The sequence below is a fragment of the Eumetopias jubatus genome, unplaced genomic scaffold (genome assembly GCF_037043125.1).
Source record: "Eumetopias jubatus isolate StellerSeaLion01/CBP00866 unplaced genomic scaffold, mEumJub1_p1.0 scaffold_2, whole genome shotgun sequence".
Taxonomy (NCBI): Eukaryota; Metazoa; Chordata; class Mammalia; order Carnivora; family Otariidae; genus Eumetopias; species Eumetopias jubatus.
In genome coordinates, this window is record NW_028274808.1 from 147,824,760 (window position 1) to 147,844,873 (window position 20,114).

General features: G+C 34.6%; 1 protein-coding gene across 1 annotated transcript in view; it reads left to right on the forward strand.

Moving 5' to 3' along the window:
- The window catches only part of LOC114206693 (transmembrane protease serine 11G-like), a 35,470-nt gene that overhangs the window by 13,445 nt on the left and 1,911 nt on the right, over positions 1-20,114 (forward strand). Inside the window, exons 5-8 of the mRNA XM_028100569.2 lie at positions 382-542; positions 14,160-14,198; positions 15,084-15,255; positions 16,458-16,717. Coding sequence (XP_027956370.2) covers positions 382-542; positions 14,160-14,198; positions 15,084-15,255; positions 16,458-16,717 — 632 coding nt within the window. The remainder of the gene's footprint in view (positions 1-381; positions 543-14,159; positions 14,199-15,083; positions 15,256-16,457; positions 16,718-20,114) is intronic.

The window sequence follows — 20,114 nt, forward strand, 5'->3', positions numbered from 1 at the left end:
ACTGGTTGTCCTCTTAAAGACTGTTACATTTAAAGAATCTTACAATCCTTGAATACTCTTCTGTTTTACTTACTTTACACACACATACACAAAGCTGATGGATTTAACAAGTGTTTTTTATGTATTTTGCCAGAAAAAAACATTATAGAACTCTTAGATACTCAGCTTTCTCTGAATATGATCAAGTTTTACAAGCAGGGGATAATTCCAGTATTAACACCTATATGATACAGGAAGGAGGGAAATCCATGACCATAAAATATATAAAATATTTATGTTGCATTTTCTTGAAGATATAACTAATATTTAAATACTAAAGTATAAAATAATCATAAGTATGGCTATTACTCACTCATTGATTCTGGTGTTTTTCTTTTTCAGGTCAAGTAATGATGGTTTGAAAACAGATGTATTGCTTAAGTTTCAGTTTGTTTCTAACAATGCAGACACGATAAAAAGGCAAGCTGACAACATTTTGCATCAGAAGTTGAAATCAAATGAAAGCTTCTTGAAGATAGATACTTCATTACCTTATCTTAAAGGCAAGAGATCCCGTTTTCCTTCCCTTGTTAAAGTTTATCATTTTAACGATCTTCTCATTTACAGAGAAAGCTTTATTTCACCATAAAATGAAACCACTATTCATTTTTAAGTTTCTCATTTACTTGATAATAAATCTCCACACAATCAACACCAAAGACTATCTTCCTTTGATTAGTATGGAAATAATTATGAAACAGAATTTGTATGATAACCCAAATATAATATTTCTTTTTTTTTTTAAGAGATCTTGGTGGAGTTGTTTAATTAATTAAGCATGTATGAGATAAAAACCTACACTCTGTAGTGCCTGGCTCTTTCTGTTGCAATACTCTCTCCAATCAGAATCCAGAATGTAAGAGTGGTATGAGCACAGAAATCATATGTGGGGCGCAAACCTGATTTGGCTTCTGTGAAAGGAGACACGTCATTTTTTTCTGATACTACCATGAGCCTTCCTAAAAGCATGCAGGATAGGATTGGCCCAGGGCATGGAGGAGACAGAAGAAGAAAAATGCGAGACCCTGATGATACCTTCCCTGGCATAAAGGCACAATGTCGTTTGCCACGCAAGCATAAGGAACTAGGTGATAAATATTTGGGGTATGAGATTAAACAAAGCTCATTATAATTCCAAGGTTATTTTTAGCCTTGCATATATTAACTTTGAAGTTGCCATGTTTTACAAGAATTTGTGTAAGCTATGAAATGAGACTCTAAGGCTGACAGATAATTACAGTTACTAATAAGTTTTCCCTTGGTACTTTTCCCCCCAAAACTGTTCCAGAGGGCTAGAGCAGATATATTATAATATGCTAACAGAAGACAAAATTGCATTATAGGTTTGGTGAAAGTCAAAAAGAAAAAAAAATAGCTTGAAGAACTTGAGGTTTCTGTGAGTAATGCCCAAAATTCAGTTCTGTTAATCATGCAGTTAGAATAGAGTAGACTCTGAATCCAATGCACTGTGCTTTAGATAGCAGAAATAAGACTTTCTAAAGAAAACATTTTGTTGAAGGATGTAGTGGTATGTGCGAAATTTTGATTTTATAAAAATAATAATAATTTAATCTTGAACTCCCATTAAGCTAAATGTTACAAACTTAAACTCCATCATTTCTGGATCTATCTGCCCACCCTGACCCGCACTTTGTGGTGTTAGGGCACTTAGGTCCTTCATAGTGTTGCTGGATCAAGGTGAGGGGTTGGCCCATTCAGGCATCTGCTGGCAAACCATCTATCATCAGATCTTCTGTTGCCTATCAGAGCAAGGTCTCCTCAGATTCATCATTCATCCTGAGACTTCTGTGCTTACCAAGGGTATTCAGAAATAAATTTGTATATTTTTTATTTCATCTCTTTCTGCAAAAGACTGATAATTCCTTGAATACAGGAAATACGTTTTCTGTACTTACAGTCATAACCCCAAGATTAGCACAGAACTCAGCACAGTGCAGGAACTTGGTATTTGTAAAATGTTCTGTCTTTAACTCTGTAAACTAACTCATTCTCTTGAAAGTGGGCAGGAAACAAAAGCAATCTTAAATTTAACAAACACCACAGAACACTGAGGAAACTAGAATCATTCCTCTTTCCATATGGAGTTTTAGGACTACACAAAAATACATAAAAATTTTAAAAACAAAACTTGAGTTTCATAGGGTAAGAGAAATCATTTCAGTATATACAGTAAAAAGAAAAATGCATGGAATGCATTCCAGTGGAAAGTCTGCAGGTAGTGGTGGAAAGAACCCTAGACTAGAGCTCAGGGGATCTGTGTCTTAGCAATAACCATAGTAGTGCAGCCTGGGGTAAGTTGCTGAAACTGTCTTAGTTCCTGTTTTGCAAAATGAAAATAGTAGCAACTATGAAACTTATCCTTTGGAAAAACTTAAAAATGCTTTGAAAGTACAAGTATAAACATATTAATGTAATGTATTATTTTATGGACTTTCTCAGATATTTTTAGCAACCCAGATCCTAGGGAGTTGGAGAATTGATAACATGTCTTGAAAAAGGTAGCTGAAAAACTAAAACACACACATGGCTCCAAAACACAAATATTGGGAAGCGTTAGTTGGCTAATATCTTAAGTCTAACACAGAAGAAACAATGCAGAAATGTATTGGGTATAATCTTTCAAAAGCAATTTATACAAGATTATAATAAAGCTCAAGGGGAAGTTTTGAGTCTAGCTTTCAGAATTAAGTTCAAGTTTGCTAAATAGTTGTCTATGTAGATCTTTTTAAAAATTGCTGAATTTAAAATGCTTATGGATAATTAGGTGAATTTTTTTCTAAAATTTATAGCCTTGTGAACATTCCTTCTCATTTTATAGAAGTCAGAATTCTCTCCAGTGATTCCAAGGGACTAGGGAAGGGAACGGAAGGGAAGGGAAGAGAAGGGAAGGGGAAGGGAAGGGAAGGGAAGAGAAGGGAAGGGGAAGGGAAGGGAAGGGAAAGGAAGAGAAGGGAAAGGGAAGGGAAGGGGAAGGGAAGAGAAGGGAAGGGGAAGGGAAGGGAAGGGAAGAGAAGGGAAGGGGAAGGGAAGGGGAAGGGAAGGGGAAGGGAAGGGGAAGGGAAGGGAAGAGAAGGGAAGGGGAAGGGAAGGGAAGGGAAGGGGAAGGGAAGGGAAGGGAGGAAGGAAGGAGGAAAGGATGGAGGGCAAGAGGAATGAAGGAAAGAGAAAGGAAAACAGTTAAAAGAACAAATTAGCTAAGATTGTCAGTGTCTCATAAAAATGTGCTTTTAGTCTTTGATTTTACTCTATGACAACCTTTCATGAAATCATTAAGTGATTCTTTTATGATCCCCAAATATGTCTCTATTTCTGTTTCCTTTCATCATTTAAATACAAAAAAATATAAAGAAAAATGTATGGAATTTACTTGTAGGGAAGAAAAATAATTTTCCCTCTAGGCTTTTGAGTTCTTGACTATAATAATAGACCCCTGTAATAAAAGATGGTTAATAAGAAAAAAAGAAACAGAAGTTTATTAACATGTATACATGGGAAATAACTGGAGGGAAATGAGTAACTCAAAGGTGTGGCTTAGAATTTAGCATATAGCATCTTTATCAAAGAACAATAGGGGTGCCTGAGTGGCTCAGTCAGTTAAATGTCTGCCTTTGGCCCAGGTCATGATTCCAGGCTCCTGGGATCGAGTCTCACGTCAGGTTCCCTACTGAGTGGGGAGCCCGCTTCTCCCTTTCTCTCTACCTGATGCTCCCCCTGCTTGTACTCTCTCTCTCTCTCTCACATCATTGCAAATGGCAATGGCAAAATAAATATCATGTTTTGATGACTGAGTAGTATTCCATTACATATATATATATATGTATATATATACCACATCTTCTTTATCCATTCATCAGTCAGTGGACATCTGGGCTCTTTCCATAGTTTGGCTGTTGTGGACATTGTTGCTATAAACACTGGAGTGCACATGCCCCTTTGGGTCACTACATTTGTATCTTTGGAGTAAATACCCAGCAGTGCAATTTCTGGGTCACAAGGTAGCTCTATTTTCAACTTTTTGAGGAACCTCCATACTGTTTTCCAGAGTGGCTGGACTAGCCTGCATTCCCACCAACAGTGTCAGAGGGTTCCCCTTTCTCTGCATCCTTACCAACATCTGTCGTTTCCTGACTTGTTAATTTTAGCCATTCTGACTGGTGTGAGGTAATATCTCATTGTGGTTTTGATTTGTATTTCCCTGATGATGAGTGCTGTGGAACATTTTTTTCATGTGTCTGTTGGCCATTTGGATGTCTTCTTTGGAGAAATATCTGTTCATGTCTTCTGCCCATTTCTTGATTGGATTATTTGTTCTTTGGGTGTTGAGTTTGATAAGTTCTTTATAGATTTTGGATACTAGCCCTTTATCTGATATATCATTTGCAAATATCTTCTCCCATTCTGTTGGTTCTTTTGGCTTTGTCGACTGTTTTCTTTGCTGTGCAAAAGCTTTTTATCTTGATGAAGTCTCAGTAGTTCATCTTTACCTTTGCTTCCCTTGCCTTTGGCGATGTTTCTAGGAAGAAGTTGCTGTGTCTGAGGTCGAAGATGTTGCTACCTGTGTTCTCCTTTAGGATTTTGATGGATTCCTGTCTCACATTTAGGTCTTTCAACAATTTTGAGTCTATTTTTGTATGTGGTGTAAGGAAATGGCCCAGTTTCATTCTTCTGCATGTGGCTGTCCAATTTCTCAACACCATTTGTTAAAGAGGCTGTCTGTTTTTCCATCGGATATTCTTTCCTGCTTTGTCGAAGATCAGTTGACCATAGGGTTGAGGGTCCATTTCTGGATTCTCTATTCTGTTCCAGTGATCTATGTGTCTGTTTTTGTGCCAGTACCATACTCTCTTGATGATTACGGCTTTATAATATAGCTTGAAGTCTGGAATTGTGACGCCATCACCCTTGGTTTTCTTTTTCAACATTCCTTTGGCTATTCAGGGTCTTTTCTGGTTCTATACAAATTTTAGAATTATTTCTTCCAGGTTTGTGAAAAAAATGATAGTATTTTGATAGGGGTTGCATTGACTGTATAGATTGTTCTAGGTAGCATAGAAATTTTAACAATATTTGTTCTTCCATTCCATGAGCATGGAATGTTTTTTCATTTATTTGTGTCATTTTAATTTCTTTCATGAGTGTTCTATAGTTTTCTGAGTACAGATCCTTTGCTTCTTTGGTTAGGTTTATTCGTAGGTATCTTATGGGCTTGGGTGCAATTGTAAATGGGATCGACTCCTTAATTTCTCTTTCTTTTCTCTCATTGTTAGTGTATAGAAATGCAACTGATTTCTGTGCATTGATTTTATATAGGATGCTTGATTTTTAAAAATATATTGAAATAATTATGGATTTACAGGAGGTTGCAAAGTAATTTACAGGGAAATCTTATGCACTTGCATGCTTCCCCCAGCCTTTGGTAATGTTAACATCTTATACAACTATAGCACAACATCACAACCAAGAAATTGGTGTAAATACAGTCCATAGAGCTTATTCAAATTTCACAGTTACATATGAGCTCATTTGTGTGTGTGTGTGTGTGTGTGTGTGTGTGCATGTGTGTGTATGTGTAGGTATAGCTCTAGGCCATTTTATCACATATGTAGCCTTGCATAACTACTACCACAGTCAATATATTCAACTGTACCATATCAAGATTCCCCTGTGTTACCTCTTTATAACTACACCCATCTTCTCTACCTATCCCTAGCCTCTGGCAACCACTAATACATTCTCCACCTCTATAATTATGTTGTTTCATGAATGTCATGTAAATCACACATTTTGTATCCTTTTGAAATTGACCTTTTCCACTCAGCATAATTTCCTTGAGGTTTGTCCATGTTGAAGTGTGTACCAATCATTTGTTCTTTTTCATTGCTGAGTAGTATTCCATGGTATTCCACAGTTTGTTTAACCACGTATCCCTTACATTTGGATAGTTTTAAGATTTTGGCTATTACAATGAAGCTGTTATGAACATTCATATACATGTTCCTATGGGAAAATTAGTCTCTATTTCTCTAGGATATGTCTAAGAGTACAATAGCTGGGTTGATAAAACTATTTTGGATTTTGAAAGGAACTACCAAACTACGTTCCAGAGTAACTGTACATTTTTGCATTCCCATCGGCAATGTATGAGAGACCTAGTTTTTCTGCATCTTTGCCAACACTTAGCGTTATCATTATTTTTCAAGGTGGCCTTCCTGATAGGTGTATAGTGATATCTCATTATGGCTTTAATTTTATTTCCTCCAATAGCTAATAACATCAAACATCCTTTTATGTGTTTGCCATCTATACATCCTCTTTGGCAAAGTACCTGTGCAAGTGTTTTCTAATTGAGCTGATTTTTATTTCTTAAATGTTGAATACTGAGAGGTTTTATATATTCTACATATGAGGCTTTTGTCAGATATGTAATTTGCAAATAATTCCTACTAGTCTGAAATTTGCCTTTTCATCCCATAAACAGAGTCTTTCAGATAGGAAAAGTTTAAATTTGATGAGATTCAACCAATTGAACTCTAATTTTTATGGATCTGTTACTGGTAATAAATCTAATTCTTCTCCTAGTACTGGGTCCCTGACAATTATCTCCTATGTTCTTTTATGTAAATTTTATAATTTTACATATTATACTTAGATTTTTTAACATTTAAACTTATTTCTATAAGTTTTATGGTTTCACATTACATTATGTCTTACATTAAAGCCTAAAATCCATTTTGAGCTCATTTTTGTATAAGCTGTGAGGTTTTTTTGTCATTGTTCTTGTTGTTAATATATATTCAATTGCTCCAGCACTGTTTATTGGAAAGGCTGCCTACCTTCCACTGAATTACTTTTGCTCCTTTGTCAAATAGTAATTGGGCATTTTTGTGTGGACCTATTTTTGGGTTCTCCATTCTATTTCATTGATTTATGTGTCCATCCTTCCACCAGCATCATACTCTCTTGATTACTGCTGCTATATAGCAAGCTTAACAATAGGAAGAATGATTCTCCCACTTTATTCTTCTTTATCAAAATTATTTTAAATACTCTAGTTCCTTTCTAAATAAATTTTAGAATAATCTTGTCTATGTCTACAAAAAACAGATTTTGATAGAAATTTTGCTAGATCTATAGATCAATTTGGGGAAAATTGACATCTTTACTATGTTGAGTATTTTTTTTTAGGTAAAATTCACATAACATAAAATTAACCATTAACCATTTTAAAGTGTACAATTTGGTGGCATTTAGTTCACAATGTTTTGCAACCATCACCTCTACCTAGTTTCAAGACATTTTTATGACCCTAAAGGAAATCCTATACCAATTAAAAAGGAAATCCCGTACCAATTAAATAGTCACTCATTCTCCCTTCAGACCCAGCCCCTGACAACCACTAATTAACTTTCTGTCTCTATGGATTTACCTATGCTAGATGTTTCACATAGATGGGACCATATAATACGTGACATTTGTGTCTGGTTTCTTTCACTTAGCATATTATTTTCAGAGTTCATCCATGTTTTATGATGTAGCAATACTTCATTATTTTTATGGCTGAATAATATTTTACTTTATAGATATATTACATTTTGTTTACCTAATCATTAGGTGATGGACATTTGTGCTATTTCCATTGTTTGTCTATTGTGAATAGTACTGCTATAAATATTGGTGTATAGTATTTATTTGATTACTGTTGGATAGATACCTAGGAGTGGAATTGCTGGGCAATAGAGGAACTCTATGTTTAACTTGTTAAGGAACTGTAAACTGTTTTCCACAGTAGCTGTATCATTTTACATTCTCACCAGCAACGGATAAGGGTTCTAATGTCTCCCCGTTCTCATCAACACTTGTTATTTTCCAATTTTTTTTTATTGTGAGTATGATAGGTTGGTGTGGTGGTTTGATAGGTGCCAAATTTTATCGAATACATTTTCTGTGTCAATTGACATAATCATACAACTTTTTTCTGCAGCCTGTTTATATGGTAGATCACCCTAATTGATTTATAAATATCGAGCTATCCTTATATACCTGGAATAAATCCACTTCTTCACTGTATTATTCTTTATATACATTGTTGGATTCAATTGGTTAAAATTTTCTTGAGAATTTTGCATCTAAATTCATGACAGATATTAGTTCATTTTCTTGTTTATCTAGTTTCAATATCAGGATAATACTGGCCATAACAAATGAATTAGGAAATGCTCTCTTTTCTTATAGTTTCTAGAAAGGATTGTGTAAAAGTGGTGTTCTTTGAATGTTTTGCCAAAATCTCCAGTAAAGCCATCTGGGCCCAAAGTTTTGTTTTGTTTTGTTTTGGGTTTTTTTTTAAGCTTCTATTACAAATTCAATTTCTTTAATAGTAGGGCTATTCAGGTTATCTATATCATCTTTGCTGAGTTTTGGTAGTTTATGGTTTTCAAGGAATTTGTTCTTCTCTTTAAAATTGTCAAATTTATGAATGTAAACTTGTTCAAAGTATTCCTTACATTTTTTTTCAAGTTTTTGTGTGAACATTCATTTTAAATTCTTCTATGCATATACTCTCAGGTCAGTGTGGTAACCCTATGACTTTTTTTTATTAGTTTCAGAGGTAGAATTTAGTATTCATCAGTCACATATAACACCCAGTACTCATTACATCAAGTGCCCTTCTTAATGCCCATCACACAATTATCCCTTTTGCTCCCCTACCTCCCCTCCAGCAACCTTCAGTTTGTTTCCTAGAGTTCAGTGTCTTTTATGGTTTGCCTCCCTCTCAATTTTCATCATATTTTATTTTCCTTACCTTCCCCTATGTTCATCTGTTTTGTTTCTTACATTCCACTTAAATTCTGACTTATTTCGCTTAGCATAATACCCTCTAGTTCCATCCATGTCATTGCAAATGGCAAGATTTCATTCTTTTTGATGGCTAATATACCATTGTATATACACGTTACATCTTTACACAGGCTCTTTTGTGATATCCCCTCAATTAATCCCTGATACTGGTGATTTGTGTCTTCTCTATTTTTATCTTTGTCAATCTTCCAAAATTTATCAATTCTATTGATTTGTTTCTTACAACCAGTGTTTTTGTCTCATTGATTTTTCTATATTATTTTTCTGTTTTTAATTTTGATTGAAATTTTGATCTTCATTGATTTTTTTTCTTCACTATTTCCTTCCTCTTCCTTACTTTAGGCTTACTTTGCTCTTCTTTTTCTGTTTGTTTGTTTGTTTATTTGAATTAGGAACTCAAGAATATTGATTTGAGATCATTTCTCTTTTCTAACATAAGCATTTAGTGCTACAATTTCCCTTTCTGTAATGCTTTATCTGCATCCCATAATACTTGCTATGTTGTACTTTCATATTCACTCAATTCTATGTAATTTTTTTTTAATTTTCTTTGGGAATTCTTCTTGGACCCATGTATTATTTAGTAGTCTGTTGTTTAATTCTCAAGTGTTTGGAGATTTTTCTCCTTACCTTTCTGTTATTGATTTCTAATTTGACACCACTATGAACAGAGAACATATTCTGATTTCAATTCTTTTAAATATGACTCAGGATATGGTCTATTTTAATGAATGTTCCATGGGTGTTTATAATATGCTTTCTGTTATTGTTGGGTGGAGTGTTTTATAAATGTCAATTAGATCTTGTTGATGGTATTCTTTAATTCTATATCCTTACTGACTTTCTGTCTAGTAATTACATCAATTGTTGATATTGGAAGATGTTGAAGTCTCCAGCTATGACTGTGAATTTTTCTCTTCCTTCCTTCAGCTCTCTTAGTTATTGCTTGGTGTATTTCGAAGCTCTTTTATTTGTAAACATACATTTAAAATTGTTACATAGTCTTAGTAGATTGATCTTTTATCATTATGTAATGTCCCTCTATGTACCCAGTAATTTTCTTTTCTCTGAAGCCCAATTTATCTGATATTAATAGAGCCACTACTGCTTTTTTTTAGATTCATATTTGTAAGATCTTTTTCCGTTCTTTTACTTTCAATTTAGAAATTTCAGTGTAAAAAGAAAATAGCTGAGTCATGTTTTCCAAATTACACTCTGCCATTCTCTGTCTTTTAATTGATGTATTTAAACCATTCACATATTAAATATTGACATGTTAGAACTTAAGTCTTTCATTTTAATATTTGCTTTCTTTTGTGCTGTTTCTTGTCCCTCTGTTCCTTTTTTTCTCCCTCCCTGTGGGTAATATGAACATTTGTTTTAGAGTTCCATTTTGATTTATTTGTAATGTTTTTGAGCTTATCACTATGTATAGCTGTCCTAGTGGCTATGCTAGATATTAACACACACACACATAATATCACAGCCTACTGGTGTCAAGATTATACCACTTCAAATGAAGTGTAGAAACTTTACTTCCATTTTGGTCTCTTTGCCCTCCCCATTTTTTAGATAAATTTTTCTCTCTATATATTTTGCACATCAGATTAATATTTCCTCTCTATATATTCTGCACATCAGATGGTGCTGCATCTTTTGTTTCAACCATAAAATATGTTTAAAGAAACCTATAAGGTGAAAAATAGTCTATTATGTATATTTGTGTTTTTATACATTCTGTCTCTTTCCTTTCTGAAGGTACTAACCTTCTTCTATTATCATTTGCTTTTTGTTTGGAGAGCTTCCTCTAGCCATTATCCAAGAGCAGGTCTTTTAGAAACTAAAATTCTTTTCATTTCCCTTCATCATAGAATACCTTTATTTCTAAATATAGTTTCAATGGATACAGGATTCATGGCTGATAGTTTTTTCTTTCAGAACTTGAAAAGTGCTATGCCACTTCCTTTTGCCCTCCACGGTTTCAGATGAGAAAACTGCTGTTATTTGATTGGTGTTACTTTATAGGTAATGTATCATTTTTCTGTTTTTGAGAATTTTTTCATTGTGTTTAGTTTTTAGTAACTTAATTATAATGGGTCTTGGTGTGGATTTGAGTTTTTCCTATTTGAGATTTTCTCAGCTTCTTGAATCTATACATCTCTGTCTTTAGCCAAATTTGGGGAGTTTCCAACCATTATTTCCTTGAATACTTTTTCAGTCTCATACTCTTTTTCTTCTCCTTCTGGAACTCTGATAATATTAATGTTAAATCTTTTGTTATTACCCCACAAATCTCAGAGGCTTTGTTAACTTTTATTCGATTTCTTTTCTCTCTGTTCTTCTGAGTAAATGCTATTTAATTTCATTTAAATTTACTGTGAACCTATTCCCCATCTCCACTCTGTTATTAAGACCATCCAACAGGGTTTTATTATTATTATTATTATTAATTATATTTTTCAGTCCTGTAATTTTCCTTTTTTTTGAAGTAGGCTCCATGCCCAGTGTGGAGCGCAAGATGGGGCTTGAATTCACAACCCTGAGATCAAGACCTGAGCTGAGATCAAGAGTTGGAGCTTAACCAACTAAGCCACCCAGGCGCCCCTTTATTTAGTTTTTATAACTTCTATTCTTTGCTTAGATTTTCTATTTTTTCACTTGTTTCAAGAGAATTTGTATTTGACTACTAAATTATTTTTCTGGCATCTGCTTTAAAATCTACATCAGATACTTCCAACATCTTATTCATCTCAGTATTGGCATCAGTTGGTTGTCTTTTCTCATGTAGATTGTGATTTTCCTGGGTTTTGTATTGCAAGTAATTTTTGTATTCTAAACATTTCAGTTATTATGTTAGGAGACTCTTGATCCTATTTAATTCTTTTATTTTAGCAGGTAGTCCACTTATTTAGATTTGGAGTGTAGATTCTCACCTACTTTCATTGTTTCAATAACAATTTAGTTTTCAGAGTCCTTGCAGTACTATTCTAGTCTCCTGGAGCTTCCTCTCAACCCTTGCTGCCAGCAACATGTAGGAGTGGAACAAGCTTCTCTAGGCTGCCTTGCATCCCTGGGCCATCCCTTGTGGAGGGGTGCAGTGGGCCTGAACCCATTTATGTCACTGCGTATATAAAGGTTGATGTTGTCCCTGTGGGTGTCATTCTATAAGCTGGTACCCTGGTTAGGAAGTGGGGATTGGGAAGGTCAAGGGCTTGTTGCTGTCACTACTGCTGGCAAAATGGATAGCCAGCCCTGTGTTGTGAAGCAGGAGGTTTGGGATCCTCACTAGGTCTTTGTTGTGCTTCTTCTTTTCCAGTATTTCGATGGAGAGAACAGACTATTCTTAGGATTTTTTTGTCTATGCTTATTGATGGTTCCAGACTGTAGGCCTTCCTTGGTCTCCAGTCCAGAATATATGTGAGGTGAACATAAAACTAGGAAACGCACCACATTTTCCTTAAAATACTGTAGTCTCTAGCCATTTTGCCTTCCACCTTCCAGCTTTCAGAGTTCTTTTATTATTATCTGCTAGATAATTTTCAAGGTATTTCGTTGTATTTATAGGAGAAGAGCAGAAAAAAGTGAGTCTACACAATCTTGTTCTAGAACTGGAGCTATTTAACTTTTATCCTGCAGGTGGAACATATCTACTATAATGTTTACATATGAGATATAACATCACCATGGAAGTTCATCAATAGTTTCTGCTGATAGAAATGAGCCCAGGCTAAAGTTATCTGTGAGGTAACCATAATTCCACCCCTCTCACTGATCCATAACCTACAGATGGTGACACTAGACTATAATTGACTTTACAGTGAAATGGTTGTAGGACAAGCTTTTTACCTTGATAAGTATTTAAATCATGTCCTTAATGGTTTTACCTCATATTATTGTGAGGATATAGCAGTGCTTGGTATAGTCCCTGGTATACAGGACTCAGTAAATTATTAGTTATCATTACTGTTCACTATTAATTCAGCAATTATTTTTTGAGAACTTATTTGTGCCAGGAACTAAATTACCTGTCCTCATGGAACATTTTAATTGGAATAAAAAAGATAACGGCCCACTAAACAAGCAAATAAACAAAGTAATATCAAGTAATATGAATTTCCATACAGAGAATAAAGAGTAGGAGGCTACTTTGATTTGTCATGGAAAGCCTCTCTCTGAGGAGAGGATTTTTAAGCTAAGATCTGAATGGCAACAAGGAACCAACCACGCAAATGGTCAAGGGAAGAGCTTTTCTGGCAGAAGGGACAACTAGAATAAAGGCTGTAGGAATACCTTGGCACAGTCAAGGAACAGAAAGGCCAGGGTGGGCACTGAGTAGTGGCTGAAAGCAAAAACAGTTCAACATGACAACAAAGACATAAATAGGGACCATGTCATGCAGATCCAGGTAGGAAGTTTGGGGTTATTATAAAGATCAGGGAAGCCACTAGGGAATTGTTACTATTGGCAAAACCTAATTCTAAGGGATTTATTCTAATAAACATAGTAATAAACATAAGCATAGTTCCTGGCAGATGAACACAATGTTCCTCTTTAGAGTCTGAGTGAAAGATTCATTAATTTGCAAGCTTACCAAAACTCTACACTGGTTTTCTTCTTAACAAAAACATGGATCTGGATTGCTTATTATACTATCTGGCATAAGGAATAATTCATATAATTTTTGGGAATAGTCATTGATCATGCTTTCTTCTGTTTTAGTTTATGATAAAATGACTAACATGTTTTAAGGATTCGTTAGTACACTGGTGGATCTTTATTTCAGTTGGAGCCTCTATGGAGATGTCAGGCATCTAAGATGCTTTGAGTGCTTTTACCATATCACTAATGTATGAAATGAGGACAGAAAGAAATGGTGTCTACCATATAATAATACATACACGAAAGTAGTCCTAGATCCGTTTCTGCTTAACTTGCATTTTAATAAATTGGTATGGCTAAATTAATTAGATGTAGTCATCCTTCATGATAAACAATATCCTTCTCTATGCCAATGGTTTTAAAATCATAAACCAGAATTTTCCTAGAGTCCACAAATAGTCAGAAGAAGGGTTTAATTTATATCCAGGCCTCTCCTTTTTGTAGGATTTTATTTTATTGCCTTTAAATTAAGAAATTCCTGAATAATTCAGTTCATCCTAACCAGAAACATTCATGTCGTGTAGGCATAGTATTTTCAGATTATAATTGTTCCATTGCTGAGCAATCATCTTATTTTTTTCCAGATATGAATGAAACACAAGCAGAGCACATTCTGAACAGCTGTAAGTTTGAGACTATCACTGCAATATTTGCAAATTGAATGCTAAAACTCAAAATACTGCTAGAGTTTCTCTATCCCCATGTTTTCTATTTCCCCAAAGTATATAATATCTCTGAATAGATACATGACTTAACTCTCTATCAGGAGAAAATTACTACTAATAATTGGGAATGTCTATATGAGCTCCTTAGAAGTAACTTGTTATTCCTCACAGAAAGTTTCACTGACAACTTCTTTTAACAATTCTTTATCATTTTATCATATTTATTTTTATTTGGCTCACTTTGTTAAAGTAGAAAATTTTGCTTAGAATTAAATGACACCCATTAACTTTAATGCATGAACTTTGACACTTAAGTTATAGTAGGGTAATGGTTATAATATTAGACAAGTTTTTTAAGTGTACAAATGGCATTGTTCTGTAATAAATAGTGTACATTTGACACTCAAAATTGTCAAATATCACTGGAATAAATTGCCATACATAAGAAAATGACCTAGAAAGATATGAAAAAAAAAAAAAACAAATCTTAAGCTGAAGTTGCTTTAAATGTACCAGGGAGGATATTAAATCATTTATTTTTTTTAAGTTAATCCTTTTTCAGTGTGAATAATCACTATTCCTATTATATAATTTCAATTAACTTTTTAAAGGCAAGGCAAATCTATATATGTTTCCATCTTTAACTATGTGCCAAACAGGCTGACACATGTTTATAACTCTGGTTATAAATAACCATCCTATAGCTATATTGTGAGCATAGCATAATGTCTAAAGAAGTTGCATCTCTGTGTTATACAACTAAAAATAATGTAATGTTGTGTGTCACCTAAAATAAACAAACAAATAAAATATATAAATAATTATCTTATTTCCTCCTGACAGGTTGTGGAAGAGGGAGGGAGTTTCTGTTCATGGAGAGAATTGCTGAGGGTTACCCTGCAAAAAAAGCTGATTGGCCATGGCAAGCCAGCCTGCAAATGGACGGCATCCATTTCTGTGGAGCTTCTTTGATCAGTGAGGAGTGGCTCCTGACTGCCGCTCACTGCTTTGACATGTAAGTCCTCAGTCTGCAACAAAAGGATCACCAATTTCACTTTCTTTTTTCACCTTCAGTTCCTATAATTCTTTTTCATTCTTTTTTTTTTTAAGATTTTTTTATTTATTTATTTGAGAGCAAGAGCATGAACAGGGCGAAGGGCAGACTCCCCACTAAGCAGGAGCCTGACATGGGCTCCATCCCAGACCCCAAGACTCCCAGAACCCCGAGATCATGACCTGAGTCAAAGGCACATGCTTAACTGACTGAGCCAGCCAGGCGCCCCTACCTTTTTCATTCTTTTGTGAGCATCTTAGTATCCCACTGGAACGATTTTGAAGCAGGCTTAGGAACAGATGACAGTTACTAAAGAATAGTAGAAAAGTTAGAGAATCTTCATCTCCAACTGAAAATATATTCTGGAGAATATATTTTCCTAACTTTAAGAACAAGCCAACGCTGTCAAAAGTTAAACACACTCAGCAGTTTTCCAATATATCCTAAGATATATTGTAGAATTTTTAAAAAACTCTGCTAATATAGTATCCCAACCCACAAACTTACATCAGATTATCCCACATGAATATCTTTAGTGCTGAACTTTTTTATCTTTTTTGAAGATTTAACATATGGGATATATGGAGATAATAAAGAGATAATAATAACTCTAGTGAAATTCATATAATTTGGGGAAATATTCTGGGTAAAATGTTAACTAAAAAGAAAGGATGAGAAAACAATATATAAGGTGTGGCCCCAGCATGATACCTTTCACTCTCCTTTTCCCGTCCCTCCCTCTCTTTTTCTCCCTCCATAGTTATACAGACATTTATATAACTGAATGCATATGAAAGTATACATGTGTGGATGTGTACATATGCGGGTACATATGTCTAATTTTTATTTATTTATAGTCTCTTCAACAAATCTGTAGTACTTTTATAATCAAAAATAGCAATTACATTTTGTTCCCTTTACAAAATACAAACTCCCTCTCAAGAGAAGAAATTTAAGCTACCTTAAAATGAGGGCATTTGTATCAGCTAGATGAAGCAAAGCAGTCCTGAAGGGAGAAGCCTCAAATAAGGTGGAAGACCCATCAACTATCACCTTAAACCATTTGCCCTTCTACCACCCCTATGTCCCATGCTGATTCAGAGTCCTGGGCAACTTTAGATCAGAAATGAATGAACCATAATCCTTTTAAATCTGTGATTCAGTTACAAAAACCCCAAATTCTGGATGGCTAGTTTCGGAACAACTCTCAGTCCTCCACTGATGAGAAGAAAGATACAATCAATTATCATTCATGAAAACTATGCTGCCCATAAGCATGACGATGACATCGCTGTGGTGAAGCTCTCCACCCCCGTCCTATTTTCCAATGATGTGGGCAGAGTCTGTCTCCCAGATGCTACTTTTGAAGTCTTGCCTCATAGTCCAGTGTTTGTCACTGGATGGGGAGCATTAAAAGCTAACGGTGAGTATCTCAGTGAAAAAAAAAAAGCTAAGCAAAAAATGCAAACCCATTTTCCATTTGAATGGAGACATAAAATAAGATTCAAAATCACAATATTGAAAATAAGAGATGAAATCAAGATGTCCCATGAAAAATGTCATGAAACAACACATAGAAAAACCTAGATATGGTGACTTATGGAAACTTTGGCTAGAACTATTACACAGCATCTATGTTTAATGCCTTCTTTATGGGCTACTTTGGAAACTAGTTATAACTTTCTTTTCAAAAATTATTCAAACATATTTTTTTTCACATCCCTTCTTTCTGTTGCTGTTTTCATATGCAGAGATTCTGCTATGGCTGCATGAATCTTAAAGTATGTGATTTGTGAACCGTAATAATGATAAACTTCTGTAATGTGTCATTCAACTAAACAAAAACAGCCTTACGCAAACATTTTAAATGGCACGCATGATATGCTAAATATCAAATGGGGCCCCTCTGATCCATGTACTTATGGAGGGGTTTTTGAGCCTCAGGATTTATAAAGTTCACAAGTATAACATTTTACTACATTTAATAACACACAATAAACTGCAAAGATAGACCTTTAGATCCTGTTGTGTCTCCAGTTTCTACCTCTCTTAGGTGAAAATTTACATATAGTTCAATCTGCCTCTGAATTTCTGATTCTTGTTCCACACTCTTGTTAAAAAGTGTAGTAGTCTTGTAGTCTTGGGGCATCTGGGTGGCTCAGTCGTTAAGTGTCTGCCTTCGGCTCAGGTCATAATCTCAGTGTCCTGGGATCAAGCCCTGCATCCGGGAGCCTGCTTCTCCCTCTCCCACTCCCCCTGCTTGTGTTCCCTCTCTCGCTGTCTCTCTCTCTGTCGAAAAATAAATAAAATCTTTAAAAAAAAAACAAAAAAAGTTGTAGTCTTATTTATGCACTTCCTCCAAGTATAGCTTTTATCTATTGAGTCTTTGTCACTTCATTTTTATAGAAATTTGCTTCCCTTAAATATGTACTTCAAAATTCTGACGTTGGGTCCAGCTTGTTATACCGTCATTATAATCTGAGAATTCTTTTCCTCATCTCTGGGGGTTTTGCCTTGTTTTATAGGGAATGGTGATGAGTACAAAGGAGAATCAAATCCTTTGAGATTAGACAGGCCACTTACTGATTGGAGTAGAAATGGATACCATCTACCACTAGGGCAATATCTGTTACACTTCCTCTAGACCCTAATTAAACTTAACACCACCCACTCCCAGAGTAGTAGAGTGTGAGTGATTTGGGACTTCATCATGAATCATTCAATGCCCAATAGTGTGCAGATTACTAAGCCTTGATCTGTTTACTCTAACAAGATGCATAACATTATGAATTTGTAAGACATCAGTCAAAAGTTAAGTATTAAATATTTGATTATGGTTTTCTCTGCACTTTCAAACTGAGACAAGGACTAAAGTTTTCTACTCCTACCTGCCAAAATTTATCCAGTTATGTCTAATCAGAAATCTTGAAACCAGGCAGCTTATAAAATGGAAACTTCTTTTTATTCTGGATAATTTCTTCCTTGAATAGTTGATAATGTAAAATAGCTTATTATATTGTTAAGCACTTGAATTGACTTTTTAAAAGTTGAGATTAAAGAATGTAATTTAAAATTTAAAACCTAGCATCCTAGACCAATTAACATAAAATAAAACATAAATGTAGGCACACAGAAATTATAAGTAGTTGAAATACAGTTGATTAAAAGCCTAGGAATATCTATACACTTTAAATGTCACTTAGAACAAAAGAGATAGTACTGAATACTGCTGAAGCAGCTACACAAATAGTTTAGATTATTCTAAAAATTTGTATAAAGAACAGATGGTGAACAGACTCTTTCCCTGGGAGTATTTCAAGGAGAATCAGAAATGAAGAGACAATGGTCATATAATAACCCTCTCATGCTTAAAAATGGTGAAGAAATTCACTAGACCTTAGATAACTTTAATGACTGTAAAGGATTTAGGCTTAATTTCTCAGCAAGATGGTCAGTCCTAGGTAAGTGAATTTCCTAGTGTTAATATAGAGGATTAGATTTATTTATACTTAGTGACAAAATCCCTAGAAACCTAGATCTTCTCTTATAAAAGCTCTAGCACTCACCAGCCATCATTAACATTGAAGTGCAGCTTTGTACCTGGCGGGTTTTAAATATGTAATCCTGAACTCTACAGTTCACTCCAATAGCTTCCATTGACTGAAATCTGAATATGGAACAAAGCACTATCACAACTGATTACATTAATGATTTTCTAACCCTCACAATAAACATGTGAGATAGGTATCATTTTCTCATTTTACAGTTGAGTAAAATGATGGTTAGTAAGATTAAACAACTTGCACAAGGCTAAATAGCACATAAATTGTGCGGTGTTCAAACTCGTATGTGCTAAGCCTTTAGCACAGAATTACCCCAACTAGTTGATCAAACTGACAGCCCTGCCCTCCTTCCTTGTCTCAATTGTCTTTGAACCAGTTGTAAACAGAGCACCCATCTTTATGTGAAGGACTAATATAGTCTTTAAAATAAAAGCTGTTACACTTGGTATTATATACAACTAATGAATCCATTGAACACTACACTAAAAACTAATGATGTACTATATATTGGCTAACTGAATTTAAATTTAAAAAAAGAAAAAAGAAAATAAAAGCTGTTAAATGGTAATGAGGAGAACACATGACTAAAACTGTACAATACACAATGAAATAGTACTTTTCATATAACAAAACAATAAATGGGTGGGTCATTTAAAACATGATCTATTTCTTTTCTTGGTATTTGTTACTTACCCTGGAATTAGTTTTGGATAGCCATTTAAGATCAAAGTAGACATGGTCTTTCTGATGAAGCAATAGCATTCCATTTATTCAACATTAAAATTACCTTCTAATAGTACAACCTTGTTCTATACTGCTTTTCTTAAAGGATTATCAATTCCCAGTATAGCTGTGTCCTTTTTAGAGTGATGTGGCAGATTTCCAGGTAAGGTAAGGTGAACTATTACAAATTATCCAAGGTGGTGAGAAATGCCTTGGGTTTAAATCTAATGTTATTCCCCATTTAGCTATGTGATCATAGCAAGACTCATAACTGGGTAAGCTTTGGTTTTCCCATCTGAAAAAGAGAATATTCATATCTTTGTTGGTTATTGCAAGGATTAAGTAAGATAGTGGAAGTAAATGTGACAAGAATGGTACCTAGCACATAGAAGACATATAAAAAATAGAATTTGAACCTGAGCAGAGTCATAAGCACAGAGTCAACTTCAAGATACATGTTTTATCACTGATCCATCCTTTGTAAGATACAACACTTAACTATTATAAGCAGCAATGTGAAAATTCTTCATCTAT